Source organism: Chlorocebus sabaeus, chromosome 18 (assembly GCF_047675955.1).
Source record: "Chlorocebus sabaeus isolate Y175 chromosome 18, mChlSab1.0.hap1, whole genome shotgun sequence".
Taxonomy (NCBI): domain Eukaryota; kingdom Metazoa; phylum Chordata; class Mammalia; order Primates; family Cercopithecidae; genus Chlorocebus; species Chlorocebus sabaeus.
This window is the reverse complement of record NC_132921.1, coordinates 73,652,670-73,669,068: the sequence shown is the minus strand read 5'-3', so window position 1 is coordinate 73,669,068 and position 16,399 is coordinate 73,652,670. Positions and strand designations below refer to the sequence as shown.

At 40.7% G+C, this 16,399-nt stretch overlaps 1 protein-coding gene across 7 annotated transcripts in view; it reads left to right on the top strand.

Moving 5' to 3' along the window:
• The window catches only part of SPIRE1 (spire type actin nucleation factor 1), a 191,690-nt gene that overhangs the window by 79,936 nt on the left and 95,355 nt on the right, over positions 1-16,399 (top strand). For 4 of the 7 annotated variants that reach the window (XM_037982988.2, XM_037982989.2, XM_037982991.2 and 1 more), the window contains exons 3-4: positions 2,324-2,419; positions 13,737-13,970. In XM_037982988.2, coding sequence (XP_037838916.1) covers positions 2,324-2,419; positions 13,737-13,970 — 330 coding nt within the window. The remainder of the gene's footprint in view (positions 1-2,323; positions 2,420-13,736; positions 13,971-16,399) is intronic. The other 3 variants (XM_037982990.2, XM_007974720.3, XM_007974722.3) reach the window with 1 other exon arrangement.

The window sequence follows — 16,399 nt, the reverse complement described above, 5'->3', positions numbered from 1 at the left end:
CTGTATCACTGTCAATAACTTTGATCCCTGTCTTTCTATCATTTTCAACTTTTTCCTCTCTACCTTCTTTTCATCACCATTCAAAACATGCTTAAAACTCTGGTCTTAAAAGACAGACTAAAAAGCACCTACCTCTGCCCTGTCTTATCTCTAGCTACTGCCATGTATTTTCCCTTTTTTCATAGAATTTTCTGAGACTGCTGTGTACAAGTTTCTGTTTACTCACCCAGATTGCCCTTGCCAAAGTCTCCAATGACGTCCACCTCACTGAATCCAGTGGACGTGTGGTAGAGTTCCTCTTCTTACTCACATTCAATACACATGACGATGCCTTCCTTCTTGAAATATTTTCTTTCTTTGGTTTTTGTGATACTACAGTTTTTGGATTTCATCCTTTTCTCCCTTTCCCAACCCTGTTGCTCCTTTACAGTCCAGTCTCTTGGTTTGTCATCCTCTGGCCAGCCACTGAATGTTTAGTTCTTCTCCTGTCTGCATTCTCTCCTTAGGCTGTCTCATACACTCTGTGAGTTCACTAACCAATGATACGCCAGGGAATCGCACTGTATGTTCCTAGCCCATGGCTGTCCTTTGCCACCCACACAGCTGCCTATCTAGTGTCTGTGATTATATTTCCCACAGGTATTTAACTTGCCATCTTTCTCGTCCAAACTGTTTTTCCTCCAGTTTTCCATATCAGTAAATTCTACCACTATCCCTACTAGCTCAAGCTAGAAACCTGGGAATCTTTTTTTTTTTTTTTTTTTCCTGCCTACATTTAATGCATTGTGAAGTCCTGTCTATTTTACCTCCTAAAGACTCTTTCTCTGTCTACCTACTATTATTACCCATCCCAGGAAACCATCAGCCCTATGTTTGACTCTACTGCAGTAGCCTCCTGTTTGATCTTCCTGCATCTGCTGTAGCCCATTTCTAATCCATTCTCCAACACTGTATTTTTTAAGCCACATTACCTGTATATATATTTTTTAATTAATACTTTATTTTTTTAGAGCAGTTTTAGGTTTACAGAAAAATTGCTCAGAAAGTACAGAGAATTCTCACATAATCTTAAGTCACTTTCTCCTGTTATTAATATCTTGCATTAATGCAGTACAATTGATGAACCAATATTGATACATTAAAAATTAAAAGTCAGCTGGACGCGTTGGCTCACACCTTTAATCCCAGCACTTTGGGAGGCTGAGGTGGGCAGATCATGAGGTCAGGAGATGAAGACCATCCTGGCTAACACAGTGAAACCCCATCTCTACTAAAAATACAAAAAATTAGCCGGGCGTGGTGGCGGGCAACTCGGGAGACTAAGGCAGGAGAATGGCATGAACCCGGGAGGTGGAGCTTGCAGTGAGCCAAGATTGCGCCACTGCACTCCAGCCTGGGCGACAAAGCAAGAATCTGTGTCAAAGGAAAAAAAAAAAGAAAAATTAAAAGTCGATAGTACATAAGGGTTCACTTTTTATGTTTTATATTCGATGGGTTTTGACAGATACATGATTACACATGTCCATCATTACTGTTACATAGATAGCTCATTTCTTTTTTATCTTTGAATATTATTCCATTTTCTGGATTTACCACAGTTTGTTTACCCATTCACCTATTGAGGAACATCTTGGTTGCTTCTAAGTTTGACTATAAACATTCATGTGCAGGTTTTTGTATGGACATGGTTTAAACTTATTTGGGTAAATACCAAGAAGCATATTTGCCGGATCATTTGGTAATAGTGTGTTTAGTTTTGTAAGAAACTGCTAAATTGTCCCCCAGTTTTGCATTCCCGAGAGTTTCTGTTGCTCCACACCCTTGCTAGCATTTGGTATTATCAGTATTTTATATTGTAGTCACTCTCGGAGGGGTGTAGTAGTATCTCGTTGTGATTTGCAGTTCCTCATTGGCATATGATGTAGAGCATGTTTTCATATGCTTATTTTCCATCTGTATATATATCTTCCTTGGTGCGGTGTACATTCACATTCTTTGCCTATTATATAATTGGGTTGTTTTCTCACTGGATTTTAATAATTCTTTATATATTTTGGATACCAGTTTTTCATTAGATATGTGTTCTGCAGATATTTTCTTCCAGTCTGTGACTTGGTCATTTTATTCTCTGAAAAATGTCTTTAATAAAGTCCAGCTTGGTGTTTTGATGTTGTATCTAAAACATCATTGTCAAACCCAATGCTACCTGTCTTCTAGGACTTTTATATTTTCGGATTTTACATTTAGTTCTGTCATCCCTTTTGAGTTAATTTTTGTGAAAGGTTTAAGGTCCATGTCTAGATTCATATTTTTACTTGTGCAGGTACAGTTGTTCCAGAACCATCTGATGAAAAGACAATCTTGGCTTCATTTTGTATTGCTTTTGCTCCTCTGTGAAACATCAGTTGACTCTATTTGTGTGAGTACATTTCTCGGCTCTGTACTCTGTCCCATTGATCTATTTTATTATTTCTTTTGCCAGTACCACAGTGTATCTTCTACGTAAAAAAAATTTTTTAGCAATTTTTTTTGTTTTGTTTTCGAGGCAGGGTCTCATACTGTTACCCTGGCTGGAGTTGTTTTGTTTTCGAGACAGGGTCTCATTCTGTTACCCTGGCTGGAGTGCAGTGGTGCCAACATGGCTCACTGCAGTTTTTTCTGGGCTCAAGCTGTCCTCTTGCCTCAACCTCCCAAATAGCTGGGACCGTAGGTGCATGCCACCACGCCTGAGTAATTTTTTAATCCTGTGTAGAGACAGGCTGGGTGTGGTGGCTCGTGTCTGTAATCCTAGCACTGTGTGAGGCTGAGGCAAGAGGATCAGTTAAGGCCAGGTGTTTGGGACAGTTTGGGCAACATAGTGAGACCCTGTCTCTTGGAAAAAAAAAAATGAGGTGAGATCATCTTGGTCCACAAAACATATCAGTATCCTGTATTACTTTTATTTGATAAAGACCCATATCCTTGAGATAGCCTGTATGAGACCCTATATGACTGTGTAATTGACCCCCCAACCCCGAACTGCTGGTCTAGCTTCATCCTCGCTCTTCCTCTAGTCCTTAGGATCTTTCTCAGTCATTCCATGTTCTTCTTGACCTCTGGTCCCTCATACTCAGTACTTCCTGTTTCTGGAACTCTACTATAACCCCTTCTGCTCCTGTGTAACTCCTACTTATCTTTCAGGTGTCTGTTTAAACTTTACTCTCTTAGTGAGGGCTTCCGTGACCCCAGACTGGGTTGTAGTTCCCTGTTATATGCTCCCATGACACCTCGTTATGTTAATGTTTAAATTGGTTATATGAGTCAGTTTATTATCTGTTCTCCCCAAGTCAAAAGCTCTGTGAAGGCCATAGACCTCCTCTCTTTTCTTCATTGCTGTGTCTCCATTGCCACATACACTTTGCTCTTAGGAAATGTCTGTTGACTGAATTAGTGAAGGGAACTATGCATAGTGGACATTAGCTAGGTTAATAGAAAATTATGCTTTTGAGGTATAGAGTTACTAGATGTGGGATTACGATAGTATTTAAAGATTGTGACAAAGTATTTTATTAAAGCTTTATAGTATTTTTGTGAACACAGTGGAAAAATGTGAGATCATTTTATGAAGTTAGGTTGCAATCAGTGTCAGCATGGGGAAAATGTCTCTGGTATTCTTATGGGCTTCTTAGTTGGGACTTATCTTTAAATCAATTTTCTAAAGACTCAGAATGCATACCCAGATTGGCCAATTTTGGTCTGGGAGTGATGGAGAATGTGTTAGGTGGCAGACTCTAGATTTTACATGATTCTACCAAGCTAAAATGATTGTTCAAAATAAATAGGGGCCGGGCGTGGTGGCTCACACCTGTAATCCTAGCACTTTGGGAGGCTGAGGCAGGCGGATCACTTGAGGTCAAGAGTTTGAGACCAGCTTGGTCAATATAGTGAAACCCCACCTCTACTAAAAATACAAAAATTAGCTAAGCGTAGTGGATGGCACCTGTAATCCCACCTACTCAGGAGGCTGAGGCAGGAGAATTGCTTGAACCCGGGAGGCGGAGGTTGCAGTGAGCCGAGACTGTGCAACTGCATTTCAGTCTGGGCGGCAAAGTGAGGCGCCATCTCAAAAAAATAAAATTAATAAATAAATAGGATAAGATGGATTTATGTAACCTTTTACCAGGTCTGAAAAACATCTTTCACAAGCTAAAAAAAAGAAACACACATTAAAAGAGAAGTATGCTTAACTATTATGATGTGTGTGACTTGGCCATTATGGTTGACTATAAACCCAAAGAGTTGATAATTTAATGAGCTTACCGGAAATCTGAATACTGAAGTGGTTGTATTTATGTGGTGTGGAACAAGGAAAGTCCTCATTTGGTGTGTTCTCTGATGATTATACAGCACATGGAATAGGATTTAATTCTTGATGCCACGTTTTAGACCAAGAATGGCAGAATGGGAGATGTCCAGGTGTGCAGTTCTGTGGGAGAGGAGAATTCTGGATATGGAATTCCATAAGTCAGGAGGACTCCAGCCTGACTTTGTTACATATTAACTGCCTCAGTTTTCTCATGTTTAAAATGAGAAAAATTAATGTCTGCTTCCTAGGATCATTTAATGTATAGAGGAGAACATACTCCTAAAGTGCTATACAAATACAAGGAAATCACAGTGTTTGATTGACAAGGGGACTTGAAGAAGCTTTTCTGGTTTTGGTTTTAAAATTTTTAAGCTGGAAAAGAGGGGATTTTGGTAATGAAGCATGACGACAAAGGCAGTAGCAGTTGCTGTTTGTTAGATGAGGACTGAAAGGGCTGGGCGCCGTGCTCAACAACCTTGATATTTGATATAGGTCATCTCCATTTCAGCAGATTTGACATTTAAGACTTATGCTATCTATTGCTATTTACACGTTAAACAAAAATTTTAAAGCACATACTCCATGTAGAGCAAAGTGCTGCATTCTAGCAAATACCAAGAAGAATCATACTTGATCACGCCAGCAAAGGAGACAAATATGGACTCCAATACTTTTAGGAAGTCAAAGTCAGCACAAAGAGGGGCTGGATGAAAGGGAATAACACGGTGACGGGAAGACTTGGTTATGGGATGGGTGGTGGGTGCTCTGCACGAAGCATTGGTGTTAGTGTGTGTGCTGCTATTCAACAGTGAGGCTGCCCTCAGTGGTCGGACCTGGCAGCTAGAGAACAAGCAGTTCCATCTGTGTGTCTGTTGACCCCACACAGGATAAACAAGTAGATATGACATTGGAGTAGCCTTAAATTTTAGAATACGTGGTTTTATTGAGTACCCTCTTTTCTTCTACCCCATATCAATTGGTTGGGCTTTAAAACCACTTGTTCCATTTAGCTCTAAAACTTTACACTGTAATTCATGTTCATTTTAACGAATGTCAGAGGCCCCGGAAATGTCCAAGGGGTTAAGGGGGCTGGTGCTACTGTGATAGCACATGAGCAACGGTTTTCCATCGGCCTCGAGACTAGTAACTCAGATGAATATTTTAGATCTGATGCTGTCTTTTCTCTCTCTCTTTTTTTAAAAAGCATTTCCACATGTTTTGGCCAATAATCTCCTATAATTTGCATAAATAAGTATATATCTATGCAAAGTCACCTGTCCAGGTACTCTTACATTTCAGTCATTTTTCTGGTAGTCCCCTCTTGTCTCCAGTTCAAGACGGTGTCTGAAGAACTAGGTATATGCTTCTCTGGCAAAATATTAGACATTCCCTCAATCCAATGAAAGTGATGAGTCAGCTGGTGCACATGCCAGTGTAATAATGCCAAGTCTTTTTATGCCTGTTTTTTTTTTTTTTTCTTTTTTTGAGACAGAGTCTCGCTCTGTTGCCCAGGCAGGAGTGCAGTGGCGCAATCTCAGCTTACTGCAAGCTCTGCCTCCCAGGTTCACGCCATTCTCCTGCCTCAACCTCCCAAGTAGCTGGGACTACAGGCGCCCGCCACCATACCCAGCTAATTTTTTTGTATTTTTTTAGTAGAGACAGGGTTTCACCGTGTTAGCCAGGCTGGTCTCAATTTCCTGACTTCGTAATCCACCCACCTTGGCCTCCCAAAGTGCTGGGATTACAGGCGTGAGCCACCACACCCGGCCATGTTATGCTTGTATTTCTAAGAGTATGGGTTAATTTTAGAACTGCTTTCTGGCTCAGGGTTAAGTTAGGAAGGGTGAGTAGACTTGGGACGTTTAACCAGACCAGATATCCTTGGGCTGGCAGTTCCTCCAGGATGGTTCAGAGCTGTTCAGGCTGGATCACCACTACAGTGATCTGCTGGAATGACAAAGATGGAAGTAACAGGTATTTCTCCTATATTCATAAGTTCCATATCTAACTTTAAACCATATATGTCTGAGAGGAAAGAATTTATATCTTGGCTCATGCACTCATTAACTTTTGAGTCCTTACTGTTTATAAAATAATATGAAGATATAAAGAGGAATTACGGAAGGATTTTGCCTTCAAGGAGCTTAGTCTTGTTGGAGAATTAAGATAGGTATATAATTAGCCATAATCCAAGGTAACAAGTGAAATGTACCACATAAACATGCAAATTAACATCATGAAGATTCTGAGGAAAAAAATAGTTGTTTTGATTAATTCATAGAGATTGTGATGTGATGGTAGAATCAGGGATACCAAGGCATCATAGAGGAGATTCTTTAGAGAAAGGGAATGGAAAGATGAGTAGAGTTGGACATACAAAATGCAGGAGAAAGGCTATACAGAAAATAGAAACGATATTGAACAGTGGCCTAGAGACGAGAAAGTGTAGAGCATATAAAGGAAAGAGTAAGAAATCAGTGTAGCTGGACAGCTGTACAATAGTTCTATCAGGAGCAACATTAGTACAATTGTCTGACCTCTGGGAAGGACTGTGAGTTAATGAGACTGACAATAACAGTATCCCAGTTAAGTTTACAAAGTTTTCTTTTTGTAACCAGAAAACCTGCATTCAGTTTGATTTATTCTTTCTTATCAATGGGAGAGCAAGAGAAACAAGAAGGATGGCGATGACTCTATATCCTACCCACGTTTTCATCCACTAAAATGTTCTAACATCAGAGATTTATAACCTTGTTTGTACTAGTGACCTCTTTAGTATTCTGATGAAACCTATTAATTTCCTCTCATAATAATGTATTTGTTTTGTTTTTGAGACATGATCTCACTCTGTCACTCAGGCTGCACTGCAGTGGTGTAATCACGGCTCACTAGAGCCTTGACCTCCTGGGCTCAAGCGATCCTCCCATCTCAGCCTCCAGAGTGGCTAGGACCACAGGCCACCAACACCTGACTAAATTGATTTTATTTTCCTAACATTTTATTTTATGTATTTTTTTGTTTTATTTTATTATTTTATGTTCCAGGATACACGTGCAGGATGTGGAGGTTTGTTACATAGGTAAACATGTGCCATGGTGGTTTGCTGCACCCATCAACCCATTACCTAGGTATTAGGCCCAGCATGCATTAGCTATTTTTCCTGATGCTCTCCCACCCCCTACCCGCAATGCCTGGCTAGTTTTTAAAAAAATTTTGTAGAGACAGGGTCTCACTGTGTTGCCCAGGCTGGTCTTGAACTTCTGGGCTCAAGTGATCCTTCTGCTTCTGCCTCCCAACGTGCTGGGATTACAGGCATGAGCCACCACACATAGCCTAATGTCTTTAAATGCATACAGCACAACTTCTAAGATTATAAAATAAACTATACTAAAATATAGTTACCACAATAAAATTATAATATAGTTTTATGTATATGCTTCTTCATATGTACCTTAAATTACATGATATTGGCAGATGCAATTAATTTTAGAGTGGTAATGAGTATTATTTGAGACATCTGCAACTACTGTAATTTAACATGAAAAGATCTGTTTTCTATTGGTGACAACACAAATATGCTAATACTATTGTGGTTTAGCACTTAGATTCACAGTTGAATGAAATGTTTAATTTCAGTTACAGAGTAGCCAAAGAAGGAAGGGGTTTATTCCACCGGGAGCATCGGCAAGACTTCCTGTCTCAAGAGCCAAGCTCCCCGAGTGAGCAATTCCTGTCCTTTTTCAGGGCTCACAACTCTAAGGGGGTCTGTGTGAGAGGGTCATGATCGATTGAGCAAGCAGGGGGTATGTGACTGGGGGTTGCATACACTGGTAATTAGAAGGGAACAGAATAGGACAGGGATCTTCACAGTGCTTTTTTAATGCAAATAACCTATTAGGTCAGGGGTTGATCTTTAACTACCAGGCCCAGCGTGTGGCGCCGGGCCGTCTGCTTGTGGATTTCATTTCTGCCTTTTAGATTTTACTTTTTCTTTCTTTGGAGGCAGAAATTGGGCATAAGACGATATGAGGGGTGGTTTCTGTCTTACTGTGGCTGAAACTGGTATCCGATATGCAAGACATAGTCCTCTTTATTCTTCCCTCTCCTCTCTTCAAGTGGAAAAAAGGGGCCTCTTTCGGAGCTGCGGACTGTGCTGCCTGGCGTTGGGAGAGGGGTAGTGCAAGCACTCTTTTAGCCGTCCTGGCTGGTGTCTCAGTAGGTCACGTACCACACAAGTCCACTGGCTCTGAGCCCAGCTCAGCACCAGGACTTGCCAGGAGTTGCAGTCCTTGTGGCTTAGAGTGCCTTTCAAGTTCGTTGAGAGCCCCAGAGCACTTAAGCTCACAGTGGTAAGGCTTGCCAGAACTCAAGTTCCCACTACTGGGATAGGCGTTTGGGCGATTCCTCTCTGGCTAGGGCTGGTCTAAATGTTCCCTTTGTAAGTGGGCATTGGCCTCAGCCCGATTTACTTTCCCCTGTGACAGGACAACACTGAATTCGGTGCAAAGTCTCACAATTGCTGTGCTTTTCTTCTCCCAAGCACATAGATTCTCTCTCTGCGGCCCATGGCCGAGGCCAGGAGGTGGGGGAGGGGTGGCGTCAGCAATTCAAGACTGTCTTTCCTTCCCTCTTTGGTGCATCTTTCAGTGATCTGAAGTTAAAACCGGGTACTGATTTCTGGTTCTTATGAAGGTGCCTTTTTTGTGATAGTTGTTAAATTTGGTGTTCCTGCAGGGCTGATGATCAATAAAGCCATCTATTCTCTCCCAATCCAGATTTTTTTTTTTCCTGAGATGGAGTCTCAGATGGAGTCTGAGATGTCGCCCAGGCTGGAGTGCAGTGGCGTGATCTTTGCTCACTGCAAGCTCCGCCTCCCGGGTTCACGCCATTCTCCCGCCTCAGCCTCCCAAGTAGCTGGGACTACAGGCGCCCCTCACAACGCCTGGCTAATTTTGTGTTTGTATTTTTAGTAGAGATGGGGTTTCACCGTGTTAGCCAGGATGGTCTCAATCTCCCGACCTCATGATCCGCCCGCCTCGGCCTCCCGAAGTGCTGGGATTACAGGCGTGAGCCACCGTGCCTGGCCACAACCCAGACTTTTAAGAATAAAATTCTATAACTTTTTGAAAAGATTGCTACTACATATTTTATTTTATATATACAAAAAGGAACTCAGAAGTAGATGTATTACTGTTATAAAGCATCTTATCAATTTAATTATGAGATATTTAGTATCTGCTATCAACCAAAGTACTGTATAACATACTGTGAACAAAATAGACAAGATCCAAGGCCTCTTGGAACTTACATTTTAGTGGAGAAAGTAGACCATAAACAAACATTATGGTCTGAGGTGCTTATTATTCACATGGAAGTATTAAGTAGACCATATGATATATTGCCTGCATCCCAGAGACAAACCGTAGATTAGTAATATAAGTTAAGGAAAGATCAGAATACATACTGTATTTATAGCATTGGCTGTGTATAAGAGCACTTTGCAAGAGATTGTGGAAGCAAGTAGAGTGCATGAGCTCTGAAGAACTCCATCAATTAAACAGTTGTAGGAGGAAGGATCTATAGACAGATTGAGAAGTAATTGTTGAGAGAAAATCTAGAATCCAGAGTGTTTGTGACTTTAGTATTTGTGTTTCAGTGGTTTCAGAAGGAAAGACATTAGATGGAAATGAATTAAACAGTGAATGGAAGGAGAGAAAGGAGAGATGGGCTCGTTACAGATAGTGGCTCATGTCTGTAATCCTAGCACTTTGGGAGACCAAGGCAGGAGGATTGCTCGAGCCCAGGAGTTCGAAACTAGCCTGAGTAACATAGTAAGACCCCATCTCTGCAAAAAATTTAAAAATTAGCCAGATGTGGTGGCATACACCAGTAGTCCCAGCTACTCAGGAGGCAGAGACTGCAGTGAGCTGTGATCGCACCATTGCACTCTAGCCTGGGTGACAGAGCGAGATCCTGTCTCTCTAGAAAAAAAAAAAAGAAGAAGAAATAACAACTCTTGAGAAAAACAAACACTACATAAACTGCTGTCTTACCTTCATGATTCTGTATAAACGAATAGCTGAGATTTTTCTCTTTTCATCTTCATCTTCCAGGCCTTCTTCTCCAGCCTCATAAGATCATCATTGCTACCATGAGCATTGCTACCGCCTTTTCGGGAGGTTTGCTTGTAAAGGGAGCACAGAAATGAGATTGCACTGGAGGGTATGAGGGGTTAGGAGAGTGGGGCTGACCTTTACACTAGAATGGAAAACCTACTCCTCCACTGTGAAAGGAAGGAAGTACAAATAAGTATAGATTCCTGTAAGTTTGTACATTTGAAAGTGGGAAAATGATTGTTTTATTTGGAGCTGAGCCCTAGAGAGGTAGAAAAGAGTGTTGGATTAAAGAGAAAGATGATATAAAATGAATTCTTGAAGAATGGATCCACTCCTGTAGGCAAAGTAACTGAGTAGAGAAAAGAGCAAGCTTGCTGAGTGATTCTTGGGTCTTTGCTATGGTTGGAAGCCGTTGCTGGTTTTGATATTTGCAATGGTTTTGTGATTTTTCTCCCCCCAGCTCTAGAGGGAGGGATAGGGTTATACAAGAGGGTTTTCCCCCCTCCCTAGGAAGAAGGGTAGGGTTGGCTGGGCACAGTAGCTCACACATGTAATCGCAGCACTCTGGGAGGGAGGCCGAGGCTGGGTAGATCACGAGGTGAGGAGATCGAGACCATCCTGGCCAATGTGGTGAAACCCCGTCTCTATTAAAATACAAAAAAGTGCCCCGGCGTGGTGGTGCACACCTGTACTGCCAGCTACTCAAGAGGCTGAGGCAGAGGAATCGCTTGAACCCAGGAGGTGGAGATTGCAGTGAGCTGAGATCACACCACTGCACTCCAGCCTGGCGACAGAGCAAGACTCTGTCTCAAAAAAAACAAAAAGCAACAAAAACATACCAAAAAAAGCAAAACAAAAAAAGAAGGATAGGGTTATATAGATGGTTAGAGTCATCCAATCATGTAAAACTCAGTTAATTGTGATTTCTCACTGGGAATAATTGCAACAAGACCTTCTCAGCCTTAAAAAGTTGTATACAGAATGTAATCTAACTTTTTTATTTCTGAGACTTTCATTAGTAGGATGCTCTGATTGTTAAAGTGACTGCTCTAGGTTCAGTTTAACAAGTTTTTTCCTAATGCCCACCACAGTGTTAGGCTTTGCCATCTTTGAAAGTTAAAATCCTTGCCCTAAGCAGCACCTGCCTGTGGTGAGAATGGTACATGCTATGAGAGCAATGTGTACCCTGTGTCAGGGAAGCACTGAAATGGTACCTTCTCCTGAACAGGCTGGTGGACAAATTTGGGGTTGTCCTGGGACTCTGCCAGGAGGGATGAATAAAGTAGTCAATTGCCTTGGAACTTAGAAGATCCATTGTTTAAATTCATTCTTGTAGTAGAAAACAGTGCATGGTGGCTCATTCCTGTAATCCTAGCACTTTGAGAGGCCGAGGCAGGCCGATTGCTTAAGTCCAGGAGTTCGAGACCAGCTTCGACAACATGGTGAAACCCTGTCTCTAAAAAAATTACAAAAAAAATTAGCCAGGCCTCGTGGTGTGTACCTGTTTTCCCAGCTACTAGGGAGTCTGATGTGGGAGGATCACCTCAGCCCAAGGAGGTTGAAGCTGCAGTGAGCCGTAATTGTACCACTGCAGTCCAGCCCAGGTGACAGTGAGACCTTGTCTCAAAAGAAGAAAAAAAAAAAAAGAAAAGAAAAGAATGGCTACAGTGCCAGGTCAGACCATTAAAACCAGTGAAAATATTACATATTTTCAGTAAGAAATATTTTTAAACAGTATTGTTTAAACACTTAGAAGTTAAGAATTTTTAAGCATAATATTCATTTTGAATGCTAGGATTGAGAAAATATTATTTCATTGGTAAAGTAGATTTCAGATTTTGTAGAGAATTTTTGAATTTTTGTAGAAAATTTTGAATGTGTGAGTGCTTTTAAGGGCTACAGTCAATGATTCTCTTATGTTTAACTTGTTAGAAACTTATGACTTTATTTTTTATTCGTGATGCACTTTTTTTAAAATGTGGTATTACCAGCTATAAATGAAATAATGAAAATGAACGATTTTATGTATTTATTTTGGGAGTAACTGATAAACATTGGAAAAGAGTGGGCTGAAGGAAGGAGAGGGCAGTGAGCACATTATTGAGTCCCTGTAATAAGTCAGATACTGTACCAGGTACTTCCATGCATAGTCTTGGCAGAATCTTAGTAAATGTAGGTATCATTGACATCCCCGTTTAACAGATGAGAAAAGTCATCACTAAAATGATTTGCCCTGAGGCAGCTGGCTAGTGTTGTAAAAGTCAGGATTTAATTTTAATTCTTTGGCTTCATTGCCTGTTGTTGTTGTTGTTGTTGTTTTTGAGATAGAGTTTTGCTCGGCCACCCAGGCTGAAGTGCAGTGGTGCAGTGTCGGCTCACTGCAACCTCCGCTTCCCCAGGTTCAAGCGATTCTCCTGCCTCAGCCTTCCAAGAAACTGGGATTACCAGCACATGCCACCACACCCAGCTAATTTTTGTATTTTTAGTAGGGATGGGCCACGTTGGCCAGGCTGATCTCAAACTCCGGACCTCAAGTGATCCGCCCGCCTCAGCCTCCCAAAGTGCTGGGATTACGGGCATGAGCCACCGTGCTGGCTGCCAGTGTTCTTTGGAGAGAGAGCAAGAGTGAGAGAGAGAGAGAGAGAGAGAGAGAGAGAGAGAGAGAGAGAGAGAGAGAAACAATAAAATTAAAAGGTTTTATATGTGATTTTTTTGTTTAATAGCAGAAAGGCAGTATTGAGAAATAAAGTGGGATTTCCTGCATTGGCCAAAGTCTGGAGCAGCTGTCAAGGTAGTATGCAACAGCGGTGTATCTACTGTTGATACATGAGGTTCATTTGCCCGGTAGTAATGTTGATGGAGGTGGGTGGTAGGGAGAACTATCTGTGAGCTACCTTGAAAATTCAGGGTTTGTAAAAGGTCTCTCATTTGTTTGCATCGAGTGAGAGAGATGTGTTTTCAGTGATTGAATGGAACTAGAGAAGTGTGTGTATGTGGATATAATAGATTTTTGTTGTTGTTTAGGCTTAAGTTAATTGCTACCCATAACTGAGTTTTCAGTCTTTCAGATACTTGGGATGTCTGTGAATATCTAAATAGATAAACGTTGGGATAAGAGTTTTGAGAGGATATATTTTTTGATAACTATATCTGTTCTCAGAAATACCTTTTGGACATGTGGAAAATCAAAATCATACTAACCATTTTATGCCTCACAATTAGTCCTAGAAAGCTCTTCAGTCATCTCCACTAACCACTTTTTTAAATGTTTCTAGGTCATTGAATCTTTGGGAATTATTATTTATAAAGCACTGGACTATGGTTTGAAGGAAAATGAAGAAAGGGAATTAAGCCCTCCCCTAGAGCAGCTCATCGATCGCATGGCCAACACGGTAGAAGCTGATGGCAGCAACGATGAGGGCTATGAGGCTGCAGAAGAAGGCCCGGAAGATGAAGAAGATGAAAAGAGGAAAATCTCAGCTATTCGGTCGTATAGAGATGTCATGAAGGTAAGGCAGCGTTTTATGCAGTACTTGTTTTTTTTCAAGAGTTACTATTTCTTCTTTTTTTTTCCCCCCCTGAAGAGATGGTCTCACTCTGTCGCCCAGGCTAGAGTGCAGTGGTGGGATCATGGCTCACTGCAGCCTCTGCCTCATGAGTAGCTGGGACTACAGGTGTATGCCACCACACTTCGCTCATTTTTAAATTTTTTGCAGAGATGGGGTCTTGCTGTGTTGTTCAGCTTGGTTTTGAACCCCTGGGCTCAAGTGAGCCTCCTGCTTTGGCCTCCCAGAGTGTTGGGATTACAGAAATAAGCCACTGTGTCCAGACTGTTATTTTTTAAAAACTGAATGGTTGACACATATCTGTATTTATTTAAAAATAGTAAAGAAAGAATGGTGATTCAGCATTTAATAATAGTTCCCAGACTTGTCAGCAGCCTGAACATGGACATTTGTGATTGAATCATAACTTAAGAAACCGCTTTTAGATATTATATGCCCCTTATCATTACATATCATGTGTCAGCTTGACTGGGCATCATGTCTTCAGTTGACCTCTGTATGGCCTTTTTCTAGAGTAAATAACAACTGTGATCCACTTACTTACATGAAGATTTGGCATCTCAAGTATAACAACTGATTGTTTTAGGTTTTCTTGACTTACCTAGTGGTATTTATATGTAATTAAGCAAGTTTGGTTGGTTATACTTAATTTTTCTCTTTTAAATTTTGCTGTGTACTTGAAGGTCATAAAATCTACCATGCCAAATGTGCAGAGATTAACATCAAACATATTTGTCAAATTAACCATAAAAGTGTTCTGTTTTCAGTTGCTTATATATGATATTTACTAGGTTTTATACTTATATATGATATATCTACTTACATATGATATTTACTAGGTTTTATAAGCAGGGTCAACGGTGTAGCTCTTATTTTCCAGCTTTTCATAAAGTGTTTCAGAGACAGGAATATAGAGGCACTGTGACAATGGCAGTTTTCAAGTGTGCTGAGTGCTCCTGTGCCTTAGGCCTCCTCCAGTGGCACAACTCTCAAAGACTGTGTAAAGAACGATACAAGTTATTCTTCTTAAGAAATTCGGATATATTATTTAGGTCTTTTAAGATGTGTAGTGCTTCTCATTTTAAATCAACAGGCTATACACATAAAATACATACATATAATACACAAACAAATAGAAATTTGATGTGTTTTATTTATTTTATGTTTTCTAGATGTTAAGGTTTATTTTTAAAAAATATGTAAACATACTTAAAGGCCAGTTAAACTTTCTGCAGACCACAAATGACCTGCTTGTTCTGTGGAAGACCATTGATAAATAGTGATTGAAAACATGAAGAGTAAAAGGTTTTACATTAAGAAGCAAAACCACTCATACATCTGAAAGTGAGCTAACAGTATTTTGGTGGTGTGTATGTTGGCGGAAGTATGCATAAGAAGTGGTGAAAGAGGAAAGGAACACCTACCTAACCAACTAGATCTGTAAAATCAGCCCTGGCACCAGTAATGGAACATGTCATAGCCAGATTGCTGTCTTAAACTACAGGTTTGGAAGATGAGGTCCAGAGAGTAATTGCAATTTTAAAGTTTTTATTCAATGACATTAAATATCTTAACTTTTAAAAAATTATTGGACATTTAGAAGTTTGAAGGGATACCTTTTATTTTTTAATTTGAGCTACTGTGGTTCCCTAACTTATTGCTATCGTTATATGAAAAATGAATAGTTAAAAGGGTACTTATGAAGACAGGTTATTGGCTTGGCATGGTAGTTCACACCTGTAATCCCACCACTTTGGGAGACCCAGGTGGGAGGATCACTTGAGCTCAGGAGTTTGAGACCAGCCTGGGCAACATAATGAGACCTCGTCTCTATTGAAAAGAAAAAAAAAAAGGCTGGGCACGATGGCTGATGCCTGTAATCTCAGCATTTTGGGAGGCCGAGGCGGGTGGATCACTTGAGGCCAGGAGTTCAAGACCAGCTGGCCAACATGGGGAAACCCTGTCTCTACTAAAAAAAAAAGTACAAAATTAATCAGGTGTGGTGGCGTGTACCTGTAGTCCCAGCTAGTCAGGAGGCAGAGGCATGAGAATCTGTTGAACCTGGGAGGTGGAGGTTGCATTAAGCCGAGAGCGCACCACTGCACTCCAGCCTGGGTGACAGAGCAAGGCTCTGTCTCCAAAAAAAAAAAAAAAAAAAAAAAAAGAAAGAAAAAATTTTAAAGGTTTTACAGATTGAAGGAAAACTGAAGATTACCGATTCTATTAGAAATTTTATTGGAGAATATCACAGCCTTACCTGTTGTTCCTTGGTTTCCATGCTAATCAAAACTGACCCGTAAAATTATCCACATCTGTAACTGTTCTGAGTGTTCCATGTAGCTGAATGAGAAGAAAAATAATTGCTGAAACAT